Source organism: Rutidosis leptorrhynchoides, chromosome 7 (assembly GCF_046630445.1).
Source record: "Rutidosis leptorrhynchoides isolate AG116_Rl617_1_P2 chromosome 7, CSIRO_AGI_Rlap_v1, whole genome shotgun sequence".
Lineage (NCBI taxonomy): Eukaryota > Viridiplantae > Streptophyta > Magnoliopsida > Asterales > Asteraceae > Rutidosis > Rutidosis leptorrhynchoides.
The window spans coordinates 1821567-1838775 of record NC_092339.1 but is presented as its reverse complement, the minus strand read 5'-3'; the positions used below and the strand labels follow the sequence as shown (position 1 = coordinate 1838775).

General features: G+C 35.0%; 3 protein-coding genes across 3 annotated transcripts in view; 2 read left to right on the top strand and 1 right to left on the bottom strand.

Moving 5' to 3' along the window:
* The window catches only part of LOC139857826 (uncharacterized), a 398536-nt gene that overhangs the window by 146414 nt on the left and 234913 nt on the right, over nucleotides 1–17209 (top strand). The window lies entirely within an intron of this gene.
* LOC139857167 (DEAD-box ATP-dependent RNA helicase 39) lies at nucleotides 5421–10496 on the top strand. The gene is made up of 10 exons (XM_071845899.1): nucleotides 5421–6024; nucleotides 6711–6806; nucleotides 6986–7174; nucleotides 7273–7413; nucleotides 7507–7647; nucleotides 7878–8020; nucleotides 8144–8273; nucleotides 8611–8659; nucleotides 8866–9431; nucleotides 9977–10496. The coding sequence occupies exons 1-9, from the start codon at nucleotides 5479–5481 to the stop codon at nucleotides 9411–9413; spliced, it is 1983 nt and encodes a 660-aa protein (XP_071702000.1). The 5' UTR covers nucleotides 5421–5478; the 3' UTR covers nucleotides 9414–9431; nucleotides 9977–10496.
* Nucleotides 11619–15199, bottom strand: LOC139858629 (uncharacterized). The gene is made up of 2 exons (XM_071847461.1): nucleotides 12358–15199; nucleotides 11619–12097 (listed from the first exon to the last, which is right to left on the bottom strand). The coding sequence occupies exons 1-2, from the start codon at nucleotides 15197–15199 to the stop codon at nucleotides 11715–11717; spliced, it is 3225 nt and encodes a 1074-aa protein (XP_071703562.1). The 3' UTR covers nucleotides 11619–11714.

The window sequence follows — 17209 nt, the reverse complement described above, 5'->3', positions numbered from 1 at the left end:
TACTCTGAAGGAGTTACCTTAAACATTTATGAAGATACTCTAAACATTTCTCCCTTTTTGGATTGCAACTAGATGTTATTCTAGTCAAGTCTTAATCTATGATTCAACATGAACCTGAAATCATAAATCTTAAAGCTACATCCTGAAACTATTTCTAAAGACAAGTTCGCATGTATACTGAACGATGTCTTTCATTTAATCGCTCATATTATCCTGAGATCAATGAATCCTCAACTAACATCTCATTTGTCTATTAGACATCTCCTGAAAACTAAAGGTATTATGGTTACCTTTCGCAACTTGAAGCTGGTACTATCTCTAACAAACACCAGCTATACATCAAACCACGTAACTAAAATCTTTACGTACTCTAATCTATTTTATCTGTCCTACAATTGTGGCATGAACACTCAAAACTTTAATGAGCTCAACGACACATTTAATGCTGGTATAGCATCATCTTTCCTTTTAAAGGAGAACTAGTCAAACGACACTCTTATTATTCCTTAGAAAATCTCCGCATTTAATGCACTTTGAAAACGACCTATTAAGGTTAAGGATCATGGGATCAAACGTATAAACAAAACAATATACTTATTGTTAACACTCATTGGAATTCACAAAAGGGCCCCGATTGTACCAGGAAACGTGAAAACCAAACTTTATTGTTAAAATCTGTTGGGATTCGTGTAGCATCCCTTAATATACATGGGAACGTAAAGACCAAACGATACAGGAAATACTTCCATCTCTTCTCAACTGCTGATGCAAACGAGAACTCTACTTAAAACTTCGGGACGAAGTTTCTAATAACGGGGAGGTACTATAACGACCCTCATTTTTCCATTCTATATTTTTTCAATATAAAATACCCAAACAATTCTCACAGTCCTCTCTCAACAACAATCTCTCCCTCTCCTTTGGCTCACGGCACTCGAATCGGACCACGCGCGTACAAGAAAATAACGAAACGAATGATATTTCACTTTTAATCATTATTTTATTTAATTATTATGTTTTAAACATACTTTGAATTTATTAGAATTTATATAGGTTAAAAACGCGAGAAATTAACGTTTATCGATCCAGTTTGTGTTTTCGGCTAACGACACTTAATGGGTACACTTAGGAAACTTGTCTAGCAACATTTGTGAGCCTATGGACTCCCTTTTACAGCCCTTTGGCCGAAATCCATTCCATGGGGGCTCTCATACTTGTTAAATTATGGGCTTTGCTTAATTAAACTTCATGCCATATATAAACCAATGCATAATTAGACCTAACCACAAAAATACATACACATTCTCCTCCCTCACCCCATCCACGAAATTTGCAGCCCCCAAAACCCCTCTCCATCACCGATCATCATCACTCACATAATGCTCATCAATTTTGCTCGTTTGCTCTTACCATCAACACGAACGTTGTTGCTTTTATCGTCCTCTGCGCATTGATATAAACAATTTGATCTCTAGAGGTATAAAATCACTAACCCTAATTTTCTAGATCTGATTTTGTTCAATTACATGGTGTACAAGAGTCTAGTGCTCAATTGATTTCGGTTAGAGTTGTCGTTAATAGTTAATTTGCTTGATTGTTGTCTTTGTTATGAAAACCGAATTTGATTGTTATGAATCTGATTATATGAGTTTATGTACTAGTCATATAATGTATCTAGATGTGTAGATCTCGAAAAATTAATAAATTTGGACTTTGGATTTGCATGATTTCGTTACCGGATGCTTAAGTTATGATTAATCAAAGTTTCGTTAGGGTTTCACATGTAATCCGAATTTTCTGAGTTGCATGCTTTGTGTTTTAGTTTATAAAAAGTGTACTACTATATTCCTTATGAAAATTTATGCAATTTGGACTTAAGATTTGCGTCGAAAGGTTATGTAATGCTCCTGATATGATAAAACGAAGATTTGATTTGTAAAGTATGTTGAATCTGTTTTTAAGTATACATAAAAATTGCTAGAATGAACTAGGAATTTATTTAGACTTTGAGCTTCTGGAATATGTTATTCTAAGTGTTCCTTGACCTGTTTCATTTGTATGCGAACTTGCGAGAATGTGATTTGCCATGAGTTATATGCTTATCTTTGTGATGTGTCCGATTGATGCTCAAAAACTGATGAGTCTGTAATGTTTTGCAAAACTGTAAAAATTGGCTAAAGCAATGCTTCTGATTATTTTATCACTAAAATTGTGAGATGTTATGAGATCACACCAATTAGCCTTTCGTCAAAATCTATTTTCTATATTTTATGAAAAATGTTTAAAAACTGACGCGCGAGCAGAAATTTCTGTAACGAACCTGAACTTGATCCTTTCTGATATTGGACTTTTATTTATCGTATGAGGCTTTGGCAGGACTTTTTGGAATCGATTTTAAGTGTAGTTATGATCTGGAGTTGTTCATGATTTAATGATTTATGTTCTATGAGCTATAGTTGGATCTTTCTACGACATACGAATTTCTAAGGCATGCTTTAAGGTGCAAAAGTGCAACATGCTTAATTATGACTTGTAAAGTGATACTTGACCTAGGTTTGACTTATTGATCATGTTTGTATGACCTACTGAGATGTTTGACTTTAGTTGACCACTTTGACCGAGTTGACTTTAGGGTTGACTTTGGTTGACTTTTGTTGCCTTGCTTGTTTTAGTTGACTTTTACTCGTTCGTTGAGTCAGCCTGAGCACTAGAACTTTGCGTACACTATGGGTTGACATTATGACCTATATGTGTATACTTAAGATGACCTATTTGACTAGATTACATTGTTCAATCGTGATTGTTCGACTACAGTACGATTTGCTAAGATATCTCTCTCTACTTACTAAGGTGAATTCATAGCCCCTCTTTATTGCTAGCAAAACTTACTTACTTTTGGGGTGAGACACATGCTGTTTTTACTTTTTACAACTTAGACACAAGTACCAAACTATTAAACTGTGATATGTTGGGCTATGACCAGCAAGTTCCCGACCGACAAGTATGAACAATAACTTGTCACGGGGCAAACTTGAAAGTCTAGTCTAAATGTCAGTACAAACTATTAAACTATGCTATACCCGGCTATGTCCGACTAAGTCCCTACAGTGATATTTTAAGTGCTGCGGCATGCTTAATTATTGGGGGTAGGCCTATCGGGAGTAACGTCCCCGATACATTTGACTAAGTCTTTGTATTACTTGATAATGAAATTTAACCGACAAGGAGAACTAACTTGTCATGGGGCGAACAACGTTTAGTCTAAATATCACGCATTGGCATAAACTTTTGATCATGCGAGATCAACTTTAAAGATCTTTGTGATCTTCCTTGAAAACTTAAGATCTGTGTGATCTACTTTACAAACAAAATCTTGTGGTCTAAAAACAACGATAACTACTTTGGTTAAACCTATGAACTTCACTCAACCTTTTTGGTTGACACTTTAGCATGTTTTTGTCTCAGGTGCTGTTTGATTCAAGCTTTCTTATCTACTACTTATGTGATGCTACTTGGACTTAGGATCAAGAGATATCGCATTTATTACTTCTGCATATGAACAATTACTTTATCGTTATTTCCATTATTGTAACGACATTTCATTTTCCGCTGCGTACTCAATAAAGTTAAATTTTCTCATTTAGTATTGTTCTCGTATTATAATATGTTGATTTATTTTGATATTAGTAACGTTTCTTCCAGAACCTATTGGGAGGGCGTTACATATTATTTTACATGTTTAATTTCAATTGATTAAAGTGTATTTTATTAACTCAAAATATTATATATACCCTTATATATATATATATATATATATATATATATATATATATATATATATATATATATATATATATATATATATATATATATATATATATATATATTTGTTGACACACAATTGTTCGTGAATCGTCGGGAATAGTCAAGGTCAAATGATTTCATGAAACAGTTCAAAATTTTGAGACTCAATCTAACAGACTTTTCTTATCTTGTCGAAATCATATAAAGATTAAGTTTAAATTTGGTCGAAAATTTCCGGGTCGTCATATATATATATATATATATATATATATATATATATATATATATATATATATATATATATATATATATATATATATATAGGGGCAGGATCAATGGGGAAGTAACCAAGCGGGGGGAAGCAAAATAATTTTTTTTCGTTTTTTTTTTGGAATTTTTTTCAGGCATCAAGATCACACGAAAATATGAACATTTAGAAAAGACACTTCATGATGAATGTTATTATTTAGGCGGGAAAAACGATCGACAAAAATAACATTCAAGATAATATTGTTCGTGAAGAATGTTAACGTTTTTTTCTTTTTTTTCTTTTTCATGTTTTGTGAAGTAAAATTTAGCCCGATTTAGAGTTTAGGGTTTGGTGTTTTGGGTTTATTCCATAAACCCAAAACACCAAACCCTAAACCCTAAACTCTAAATCATTCGTGTTAAAAACTCAATCTAAATCCTAAATCTAAGCCATAAATCTAAACTCTAAATTTCTAAACCCTAATATCTAAACCCTATAAACCCTAATATCTAAACCCTAATATCTAAAACCTCAACATACGCTCGAAAAACACGATAATTGTTATATATTAGTTCTTCGAGCGTTTTCCCGCCAAAATAAAAACATTTATCACAAAGTGTCTTTATTAAATGTTCATATTTTTATCCGATCTATAATGTTCGTGAACAAAGTTTTTTCAAAAAACGAAAAAAAAAAGATTTTGCTTCCCCCCCGATTGGTTAATTCCCTCTTGATCCTACCACTATATATATATATATATATATATATATTCTTTTAAAATACTTGGTGCTTACGTGATTCAACAATAGCTTTGTTTTTTTATATATATATATAATGTTTATGCCAAATGCCAATGCCAATGCCAATGCCGATTTTGTTTCCATAACTTTGCAGAGATCGTCTCAATTTCAAGATTAAAATCAGTCCTTCGGCATTATATACTTGACTAGGATACAAATCTAACAATGAGATTAATTCTTCAATTTGACTATGCATAACTTCGTTTTACACGTTGAAGATTTAGTGGTATAAAATGATTTCTTTTAAAGCGTCCTCTTGTATATTCGGACACCAGTTTACATATTGTATGGCAACACCAAAAGTACATTGGCTTAGCAGTATTGAGGTAAGTTCTTCAATTAAGAAGTTGTGTGTTCGAGTTCGGGATATTTGTATATATATGTGAAAATATTCGTTTGGTGTAATAAAGAAGTTGAACACTTAAACACGTATAGATGACATCTTTTTGTGGAATTAATGAAAGTTGAGAATCCAAAAGGACCAAAACTCAACTACTGCAAAAGGGAAGGTTTATAGTAGGCGCAATTTTTTGCTATTCATCCTTTATCTCCTATTCTCATATATCATCAACACACGAAAAAATCACCACTGTGTAACAATAAACACTCCGGCAATCAACAAAAATGGTAGCAACTTCAAGAATTCTAACACTTTCATTATCTTCAACAACCACCACTCGTCTCTCTTTTTCTTTATTCACTTTCCCCAAACCCCATCCTCCTCGAAGGGTTTATCTAGGGTTTAGACCCATCACCACCACCACCTCCGCCGCCTTCACTACCACCACCACTCCAATCACCGACGAACCATCATTGGAATCATCAAAACACTCCATTCTTCTTGAACGCCTTAGAATAAGACACCTTAAAGATTCAGTTGGGAGCAGTAATAATTACAAAAATGGTAAGAAGCAACAAACTTTATTGGGTATTGAAGGTGGGGTTGATGATGGGGGCCTTCAAGATTATGGAAAAAAGGGCAAAGTTTCAAGCTTTGGAGAATTAGGGTTGAGTGAAGAGGTTTTAGGGGCTTTAGGTGAAATGGGTATTACCGTGCCAACTGAAATTCAGATTTTGGGGATATCTAATGTGCTTGAGGGAAAAAGTGTTGTTTTGGGGTCTCATACTGGTTCAGGGAAAACACTTGCTTATTTGTTACCTCTTGTTCAGGTTCTGATTTATGTACTTGTTGGTACCTATATTTTGGTTTTGATTGGTTGTCATTTGAGATTTAATTAAAGATAAGGATACTGCCAAATGTAAAGGTTATTAATTCTTAATTTCTTAATAAAGTTAATTGGAGCCAACTTATAACCCGTTTGACCCATTATGTTTAGCTCAATGTTAAAATACTAACGTATTTGACTTGTTAGCTAGAAAAGTGAACTTACATCGACCTATCTACACATTAACGGTTTGAAAGGGCATCTGATATGATCTTCTTGGATTAATACTAATCGAAGAGATCTAGAATCAACTTGAATCGCACAAAGATAGAAATGCAATCGAAGATTGACTTAAAAGATAGATTTCGTTGATAACCACAATTAGTTACAAATGAACAAGAGAATAGAGAGAACATATGTGTAACACACACTATCAATATCCAATCTAACTAACAAATGAACTCTACGTACTTATTTATAATATGGAGTTCGTAAATGATACATGACAGCATCCTCTAAGTTCTTACATGTGCTTGTGAAAAAAATAAAAATCAAATAACTGTTGCTAATAATTTGAGGAAACAGCCATGTAACGAATGAAATGAAGTTATTGGATGTTAGATTGTGCTATTAGAAGGTTCAAAGACAGTATTTAGTATCTAACACCCTTTTTCTTGTTGTTTAATATAGTTGTTGAGACAGGATGAGGCATTGAATGGCATGGTGATGAAACCAAGGCGTCCACGTGCCATAGTCCTGTGCCCAACAAGGGAGTTATGCGAACAGGTTAACAATGTTACTTTTCTTCATAGTTTGTATTAGTATAGTAATAATAGATATTTTTTTAATGCATACACCATGATTTGAAACAAACGTAATATTGATTTTTGTGTTTGGAATGATTATTCAGCTGGTTAGAAAGCCTGGAATGGCATTATAATTCATTTAAAGTTTGGGTGCTGCAGGTATTTGGTGTTGCAAAGTCAATAAGTCATCATGCTCGATTCAGGTCAACAATGGTTAGTGGCGGAGGTCGTATAAGACCCCAAGAGGATGCACTGAATTCACCTATCGACATGGTGGTGGGAACACCTGGTAGGATTCTTCAACATATTGACGAGGGAAACTTGGTGTATGGTGATATCAAATATCTGGTGACCGTTTAATTCTTTGATTTTCAAATATTAAATCAAGATCCGAATATATTTCGCTTTATTTTGAGTAATATGATGTTAAAGTCTTTTGCTTCTAGGTGTTGGATGAGGCAGACACCATGTTTGACAGAGGGTTTGGTCCGGATATTCGCAAGTTTCTTGGCCCATTGAAAAATCGTGCGCTAAAAGCTGATGGTCTTGGTTTCCAAACTGTTCTGGTGTCCGCGACAATGACAAATGTATGCTAATAAGATACGATTTCAAAATATCAAAATCAAATAATGTTAAAATGAAATGGAAATAATTCACATTATCAACGTGAGTTTCTGCAGGCCGTACAGAAGCTAGTTGACGATGAATTTCAAGGAATCGAACATCTTCGTACTTCAACTCTGCATAAAAAGGTTGCTTCTGCTCGCCATGATTTTATCAAGCTTTCAGGTGCAGAAAACAAGTTGGAAGCATTGCTACAGGTTCGTACTGTTTTATTTTCTAATGTTATCATTGCTACGTTTATTATGGTAAATAAGCTCATATATATTTAGGGCTTGATGTATTGTATGACAATGTTTGTGGGATGTACAAGTTTCAATGCATGATGATAGAAACCATCAAACTAAATTTGAAATTTTGCTTTTGTAGGGACGGAGAAATAAATTTATAATTGGGTCCCTGATGTTTCAAATGATGATGTTCTGTGCAGGTTCTGGAGCCAAGTTTAGCAAAGGGAAATAGAGTGATGGTGTTTTGTAATACTCTAAATTCCAGCCGTGCAGTTGACCATTTTCTTGGTGAAAATCAACTGGCTACCGTTAACTATCATGGCGAGGTGCCCGCAGTTGAAAGGTTAGATGATACTAACTGTTTGATACTAGTGAGATTTCAAATATAGCTTTCGTTGTTAGAAAATGTGTAAGTTGTGTTATGTCTAACTAACATTGGGGTTTTAATTAATTATAAATAAATCAGGGTTGAGAACCTGAAAAAATTCAAAAGTGATGATGGAGATTGCCCCACACTCGTTTGTACAGACTTGGCAGCTCGTGGATTGGACTTGGATGTTGATCATGTTATTATGTTTGATTTTCCCTTAAACTCTGTAAGCATTTTTGTATGATGCTCTCTAAGTTTGTTATGCTAAATAATCTTAGAGGTGACAGAATGGGCCAGGTTGGATTTGACCGTTAACCACTTTTTGTTCCATTCATAAGATTGATGTGTAGATAATTCATGTGTAAAATATCATCACACAAACCAGTTTATTATGATTATAATCTAAATTTTGAATAAGATAAATTTCGTTTAACTCAATTCCTTTTGGCTGCATATTGTAATTAGACCTGCTATAGATAGAAGATAAACTCAAAACCAAACTATTAAGCAAATGGGTTGAAATTGTCAGTTCTAACATGATTTCTATTATATTTGCAATTTAGATTGACTACCTTCATCGGACAGGAAGGACTGCTCGCATGGGCGCAAAAGGTAGTTTCTTTTATTGTTGTCATTGCTAAAAACCATTATTAATACTACCAATTAACTTTCCACTATTTCGTTTTTTAGTACCCCGTTAGTAAATGCAATATTATAGGCTTACTAACGTATCCAGCTAAACTTACCAAACATGCTACAATTATCACTGGATAACGTTCGTTTATCTTTGCATTTCTGGTTTTTTTATTATTATTCAGGAAAGGTGACGAGTCTAATCACCAAAAAGGATCTGACATTAGCAAATCGTGTTGAGGAAGCCATGAGGAAAAATGAAAGCTTGGAGTCTCTCTCACTAGATAACTATCAAAGAGAGAGTAGCAGCAGGCCAAAACTTCAAGATAATAATAAAGGAAAAGGTAAAAAGCCAATTAAAGTTTCCGATCAGAGAAACAACAGAACTCCATCAGCTGCAAAATCACCCACCAAAAGAAGCAGCTCATCGGCACCTAAATCTGGTAAAGCAGTCACCTTTTCCAAATCACCAACCAACAGAAGCTCATCAGGGATCAAATCTGGTAAAGCAGTAGACTTTTCAAAATCTAAGAAAACAACGGGTAATGCTTCTTCTACCAAACCCTTTTCAAAACCAAGTATCTCCAAAAAACCCGTGGTGAAAATTGGCGGGAAAGCTCGCTCAGTAAGCCCAAAATCCGGTGCCCCAAAAACTTCTTCAAATACTTCAAAGCTAAATGTTGTTGGATTCAGGGGGCGGAGTTCTTCATCTGTTTCAATGAGGGCTGGTTGATCTGGTCACATTAGTACGGTCAGTACCTTTCGATTTTTGTTTATGATATTTTATTATGTATATATAGTTTGACAGTTTTGTGCACAGTACGTGAATTTTTATATGATCATCTAGAGGTGGCAACTTATACCCATTTACTTATGAATGGGTTGCTTCAGGTTATGTAATCTTGTACAAGTGGTAACAAATTCTGTAGGGTCCACATGGATCAAAAGTCGCTTGAAGTGTATTACTAAGCTGGATTTTTGTTGAAAAATGATTTTTTTTTTTAATCATATACATTATAATTATATAAAAAAGTTCTCGAAAACCGTCAACCTGAATCATAAAAAAATGAACTCTTTTGACTATGTTGGCCTCTTACCAAATTTGCACTATCTGCCCATTTTGCCATCTATGTCGATCATATGCTATCGCTGTTATAGATTTCTTCAACATATAATTCAAATAATCACGTCTCATTAGAGGATACACAGACTAAATATACAAAATTAATGATAGACTTGATAATTAAAAGACTCCACACTTTATTAATTGAACTTGTTTGTTTCCATTATTTCCAGGTAAGAGCAAGTAGTCTTGGTTTTGGTGGAGCAATATTTCCTTCAGAATCGTAGATTATGACCCCTGAGAAATCTGGTAGTTGACACTTTCCACCCATAAGTATATTCTTTTGCCAAACGGATTCTTCTTCTTCTTCTTCTTCTTCTTGTTCTTCGTCCTCTTCACTATCACTTTGAAACCGATGAGTCATGCCCCCATTGTTAAGTTGTATGACAGGTTCTTCATAATCGTAACTATAGCAAGCTTTCAAACTGTGAACCCATTTGCGAGAATGGCCAGCACACATGAACAACGTAAAGGCACATAAGAAAACTGAGCCAATGGCTAGGCTTAGGTGTGATACTCCTCCTGATAGAAGGTGGCTCGGTAGTGGTCTAGCCATCGGTTGTTTTTTGTTATGTTTTTGTGGTTATTGGTGTTAAAGACTATGCATGGACTCGTCCATGTTTTTATAGAGTAATAGTGTGGGGGTGGTTAAATGTTTAGAGGATTTGTTAAGCTCTCTATTTGATGGAAACTATATAATATATAACAAGTGTAATGGTTTAGTTTTGTGGTTTTGGTGGCTTTGAGCCTTTGACTTGAAAGTTTGAAACTGGAATATTATATGTTTTTTATTTAATAATAAATCTTTATTTCTTGGAACTAAAATAATCAAATGGAAAAATATAATGCTTTAAGTTGCACCTTGACTATTAGTAGTTGTACGATATTTATAATTTACTGAGTACTCTCCGTCTTAAAATTAGTGTCTCGTGTTGATTTTTAAGTCTTTCTTGTACTCCCTCCGTCTCAACTCTCAAAAGTATACATTCATATAAGTTTTTGTCAAATCTTATATAATAAAAATAAAATAGTTTAAAGTCAAAATTTTACAATAGACTTTAGGACAGTTATTTTTGTGAACTGAGAGAAAATTAGTTTTCTTTCGGTATATAAAAGGGTATTTGACGTGTGTAGATATTATATTTTGTACCCAACCTCTCGGTTTTTAGTTTAGTTTTTCGTACAAAATAATATAATTAATTACTGTATATTTTGTTACTAGGTGTTGAAGTATTGGTTCATGAAGCTTTAATATGTTGTTCATTGGTGTTTATAGTCAACAGGAGACATGCTCCATGGGCATTGTTTGCTCTGAATGTGAGTATGTGTTATGATGCTACTTTAAGTCCCTTTTTTTCTTTTTGACCAGATACATGCTTTTTCCCCATTTACAACAAACAAAACAAGGAGATATGGAGCAGTTGTAAGACAAATAATTTGGACACTTGTGGGGCTCACTTTTGTCATATAAAAGCATGTCGTTTATGTTTCCCTCAATTACCTTGGTTGTGCAAATACTGAATAAGTTACAATTAAATAATACCTTACCTAGATAGAATAGAATAGATGGTGTTTGTATGTTCTGTTCTTATTCGATAAAACAAGAATTTGACGTACTCGTTTAGAATTATGGGACAAACTCAGCTACAGTAATTTGTAAACTACTAAAAACACTAGAAGGTGTTTATTAAAATCTTTGAACAAACAAGTTGTAATCACTTGTACTTCATGGAACAGAAGTTGCACATTGCTATAAGAAAGGCCTACAATAAACAAACTACACCCATAACACCATTTATCCAAATCTTTGTTCTCATGCCCAAATCACATAAATCTAACCAAGGGCAACTCAATAACTAAAACCTTCAAATCTAATGCAAAATCCTAATTTTTTAATGTGGAATGATTCAACTAACTATGAGTAGATGATTGTTTGATTAGAGGTTGTGAAGTTTTGCCCCATTCTTCAGGTGAAATTTTAACTTCCATTAACAACGCAACCACTTCTTTCATAGTTGGCCTCTCGGCGGGTGAAGAGTTAACACAAAACATTGCAATCCCGAGCGTTTGTAACATTTCTTGGACCATTTGATCGGGTAGTCCTTGAAGCTTGGTGTCGAGAATGGTCACTGCTGGCTCAAAGCTTCCCATTTTCTTTTTCACCCACTCAACTATATGTGAACCTTCCCTCAATCGATTTTCAACTGCACTTCGTCCGCTTAATATCTCTAACAACACCACCCCATAACTGTACACATCACTCTTTTCTGTTATATTCATCGTGTAACCATATTCTGCAAAAACAAAAATAACAAAATCCATTTATTATCCAACACTTTCAATGTGTAAATTACACATAAAATATTGGGTTAAACTTAAAAGTATCATGCTAAGCCCTTTCCTAACATAAATTACCCATTTTGACCCATCATACTTGACCCGCCCGTTTTGCCACCTCACAAAAATTCTTTGTTTATATGCGAATTACTAAATACCGAGGTTAGACATGGAAACAAATTATAGCCTAACACTAAAATAGATAATAAAAGATTGCCTGGAGCGATATATCCGTAGGATCCAGCTACTCGTGACATGGCATGGTGATAATTGGTAGAACTCATTAGCTTTGCAAGCCCAAAATCTGCCAAATAAGCCTCGTATTTGCAATCAAGAAGAATATTATTGCACTTAACATCTCTATGAAGAATTGCAGGCACACAATCATGATGAAGATAAGAGAGCCCCTGTGCAGACCCAACCGCAATCTTATACCGAGTTTCCCAATCCAAATTCCTGTTACTTTGCAACAATTGTTGTAAATTCCCATTAGCAATATGATTGTAAAGCAAAAGCTTCACACTCCTATTAGAACAATATCCCAACAGTTTCACTATATTTCGATGTCTGATATGTCCCAGAATTTGAATTTCAGCTGCAAAAGAATCGATTGCCGGTTCTTCATCCTTTTTCGTTTTCCATAGCTTCTTGACAGCAATAATCTCACCATTTGGCATTTCCGCTTTGTATACAACCCCCGAGCATCCTTTACCGATCACATTCTCGTCTTTTAAACAATCCAGAATGTTATCAATCGTAAACCCGAGCTTCGTGAAAGGAATGAACGTCCACGGGTACGAGAAATCATCCCCTCGGGAATCAGGGTTTGAGTCAGCTAAAGAATTCTTGATCATGTACATGTGATTTCTTGACATAAAGACCCAAGTGGCTGCAGCCACAATTGTCACGAATGCAAGGATTAGAATTACTAAAGCTATCGTTTTTACTGATTTTAACCTTTTTCTTGAGGCTGTTCTTGAGGAGCATGAATACCCGTAAATAGATTCACAAAGATCCTTGTTTTGTATGAATGCATCAGGTGTTAAGGTACGAAAAAACGGTGTATCCGGAATAGGGCCGGAGAAATTATTGTAGGAAATATTTAGTGAAGTGAGACTGGTAAGTGAACTCAATATCAAGATTTTGCCATGAAACAAGTTGTGTGAAAGATCGAGTGATTGTAACTGAGTCAATCCGTTGATTGATTCGGGTATCTCGCCTTGGAATCTATTCCTACTCAAGTCAAGACTAATTGTTAAACTTGTGATTGACCCGATTTCAGGTAGGATTTGACCTGAAAGATTGTTTGAACTTAAATCAAGAAGTGTTATCTTTTGAAGGTTTCTAATCGATTCAGGCATTGGACCGGCGAGTAAATTGTTATTTAAGATGAGTTTATTCAAGTAGCTTAAGTTACCGAAACTCAGTGGGATTTCACCTACGAACCCATTTTGGCTCAGATCGAGCTGTTCAAGATTGACCAGATTACCCAACTCGAATGGGATTTCACCAGTTATATGATTATTATGAACATCTAAGAGTTCAAGAACCGTAATTTGACCTATCTCACGAGGCAAAACGCCCGAAAAATGATTCGTGTATAAATCAAGAAACACAAGGTTTGGCAATTGACCGATTTCTTTAGGAATCGGGCCCGAAAGCTGATTCTCTCCTAGTCTTAATCTAACTAACGATTGACATTTGCCAACACTTTTTGGCACCTTACCCGACAATGAATTCCCAAGTAGCAACAATTTGCTTAACTTATTCAAACCAAAGATTTCTTCTGGGATTTCGCCCTCGAGCTTGTTCTTCGACAGATCAAGCGAGTAAAGCTCAGTACAGTTGCCAAAAGAAGACGGAATGATTCCTGAAACCATATTACCCCACAAAAAGAAGCTCTGTAACATCTTCAAATTCCCAATTTGCCAAGGAATTTGGCCTGAAATTTTGTTTTTATCAAGCTGAATAGCGGTAAGACTCGTGCAATTACTAAGCTCTGATGGGATTGATCCAGTTAACAAATTCTCCGACAAATGAAGTTGTTCAAGAACTGTTAACTTTCCCAGTTCACGCGGAATTTCGCCACTCAATTGATTAGCAGAAACATCGAATACAACAAGCGATGAGCAGTTCGAAAGCTCAGGTGGAATTGGCCCTGTCAGAGAATTTCCCCATAGAAGTAAACTAGAGAGCTTTTGAAGCTTACCCAATTCATTTGGGATTGAACCTTTAAGTTTGTTCATATAAATATACAAATTTCTTAGCTCTGAACACAACCCGAGTTCTGGTGGAATCAAACCAGATATTTCAGTATCGTAAATAGCTAAAGTTTGAAGATTGATCATGTTCTTGAATGTGGATGGAATAACACCAGATAACCCAGTAGCTGCAACTCCAAAAGTTGTAAGATTCGATAAAAACCCTAACTCCGGTGGTATTTCTCCGGTCAAATAAGGGTTTCCACCTATTCTAAATTCTTGAAGTGAAACTAGTGATCCAAGTTGAGGTGGGATAGTGCTGTTTATCAGATTATCTTGAATACAAAAGTACTGGAGTGAAGAAAGATTTGAAATTTGAGGTGGGATTTTGCCGGTGAGTTGATTTGAGTCGAGATAAAGAAACTGGAGTGAACTCAGTTGGCCAAGCTCCGGTGGAATTTTGCCGGATATTGAGTTTGAGGACAGGTCTAGTAGCCGGAGATGTGGGAAAGAGCCAAACGACGGTGGGATTTGGCCGGAGATGTTGGTGGATGAAAGGTTGAGGAGTTGGAGAGATGAAAGAGATGAAAGTTGTGGTGGGAGAGATGAAAGGTTTAAGAATGTGTTGGGTATAGATACAGAAATGACTCTATTTTGTGGTGAACATGTGATACCTTGCCATGAACATGGCGTTAGTGAAGACGAGTTCCATGATGAGAGGACGGTAGAGGTGGTAACGGCGGAGGAAACGAGAGAGAGTAGGGTTTGACCGTCCGGTGACAGTGCAGAGACTGGTGGTGGGAGAGATTTGTAAAGAGAGACTGTCAAGAAAATGATGAAGATTGAAACTTTATCCATATTTAATTAGAGGTGGGAAGTTTGTGAAATGATGTTGGCAGTCAAAATTGGTGATAGGTTAGCAGGTGGGGTTCAGTGGTGGTTCACGGTGGCGGAAAAAAATCAAAACTTTTAAAGACAGTATAGTTATAAAGACTAGGTTATGGAAGTGGGGTTTGATGAAGAATGGTGATGGTGGTGGTGGTGGAAGGTGGTAAATTGGTGGCAGGTGGTGGTGGAGGTTTGATAAAGATTCAAACTTGAGAGAATAAGTGCATGTAATATTAAGTTATGTTAATGGGTAAGATGGAAAATGGTTGTGACTGATGGTGGTGGTTGATGGTGGTTTGTGGTGGCGGTGGAGTTTGAAAAAGGTGTCAAACAAGGGGGACAAACTGCATGTGAATGAGGGTTTTAAGGTGGTGGGGTATGCTTCAAACACACTCGTGTGTTTCAGTTAAAACAAGCCCAGGCATGTGAAGTAAGAAAAATAAAACTATATGTCTTTGCTTCTAATCGAAACTTACCGGGAGACTGTGTCCTCCGCCTTACACGGAGGCGCTTATCGTTCTTCTAGTGGTGGTGAAGATACATATAAAGATGTTAGCGGCATTTGTGGTGTGTTCAACTTTCTAATCTTTATGGTTCAAAAGAAGTGTTTGGTTATCTAGTTCATGATGTTTTAATACTACGAGTAGTAGAGACTAGTAGAGATAAAGAAGGCAACGGTGGATGGTGGCGGCGGCGGCGGCGGCGGGATTTTGAAGTTGTAGGGAGAGAGGGAATGGGTTGGAGTTTTGACTAGCTAGGTAATCATCATCATCATTCATTCATTCATTTGGGAGGTATAAAAAAAGATTTAAGTTATAACGTATTACTAACATAAACATATACGGAGTAGTATATTACAGTAATATACGGAGTATATATTACTCCGTAACAAATTTAAAGTAAGGTAGAGAAAGGAGAAATTGTAATTTACAGTACTACAGTAGTGTATACGTATATAAGCATATACGGAATTTAAGGAGTATATAATTAATATACTGTAGTATTGTAACTCTGTAAGAGGAGTTTAGGGACAATAATGTAAATTTGTGGAATCGGGTCGGATCCGAAGCGGTAGAAATAGGATTCAATGTTTTCAGAGTCCATGCCATGGAAGGGAAGTGGACAATAAAATCTAGGAGATTGTGAAAGGCTAAAGAGGATGGATTGCATTAAGCATGCAGATTAATTTACATTTATTTTTAATTTATAATTTTTTTTTTTACTTTATCTTATAGCTACACAGAGTGTTACTTTTTCCAAATTACTTTACCTGGGTTTTCGAAAATGTAACCTTATTTGTATTGTTGCAACTAGGGATAGCAATAGATCGAATATGGATCGAGTGATGCCATATTCATATCCATATCCATTTAGTTTTTATTCATCCATATCCATATCCATATTCATTTAATTTCAGTTCATTCATCCATATCCATATCCATATCCAATCGATTAAGCGGGTTAATGGATATCCATTAGATACTAAAAAATGTTATTATATTTTATAATATACGATTAAAACGAAAACGTAATATATTAAAAATAAATATAACATAACATACTTAATATCTATCTACAAGAACGTATAATCTTTGTCGAAGATATAACACAATTTGTTGAATTTATTATTAAACATAGATTATGAAAAGTTAAATACGTATTTTATATGTTTATTTTGTTAGATACGTGTTTTATTGTAATATATCATAGTTATTTCATTATAAGGTTGCAAGAAAAATGTAAATCTAACCATAAATGCATTTGTAATAGTATATATATGTAAGCATATATCTATATTTATGTATTTGTATATGTCTTTCAGGTGCTAATGGATATATCCATGGATGAAACTTTTCATCCATTTCCATATCCATATCCATTTAAGTTCATCCATAACTGTATCTATATCTATTTAGGGTCATCTATATCCATTACGTAGCGGGTAGATCGGGTAGATATCCACTGGATCGGGTGGCCATT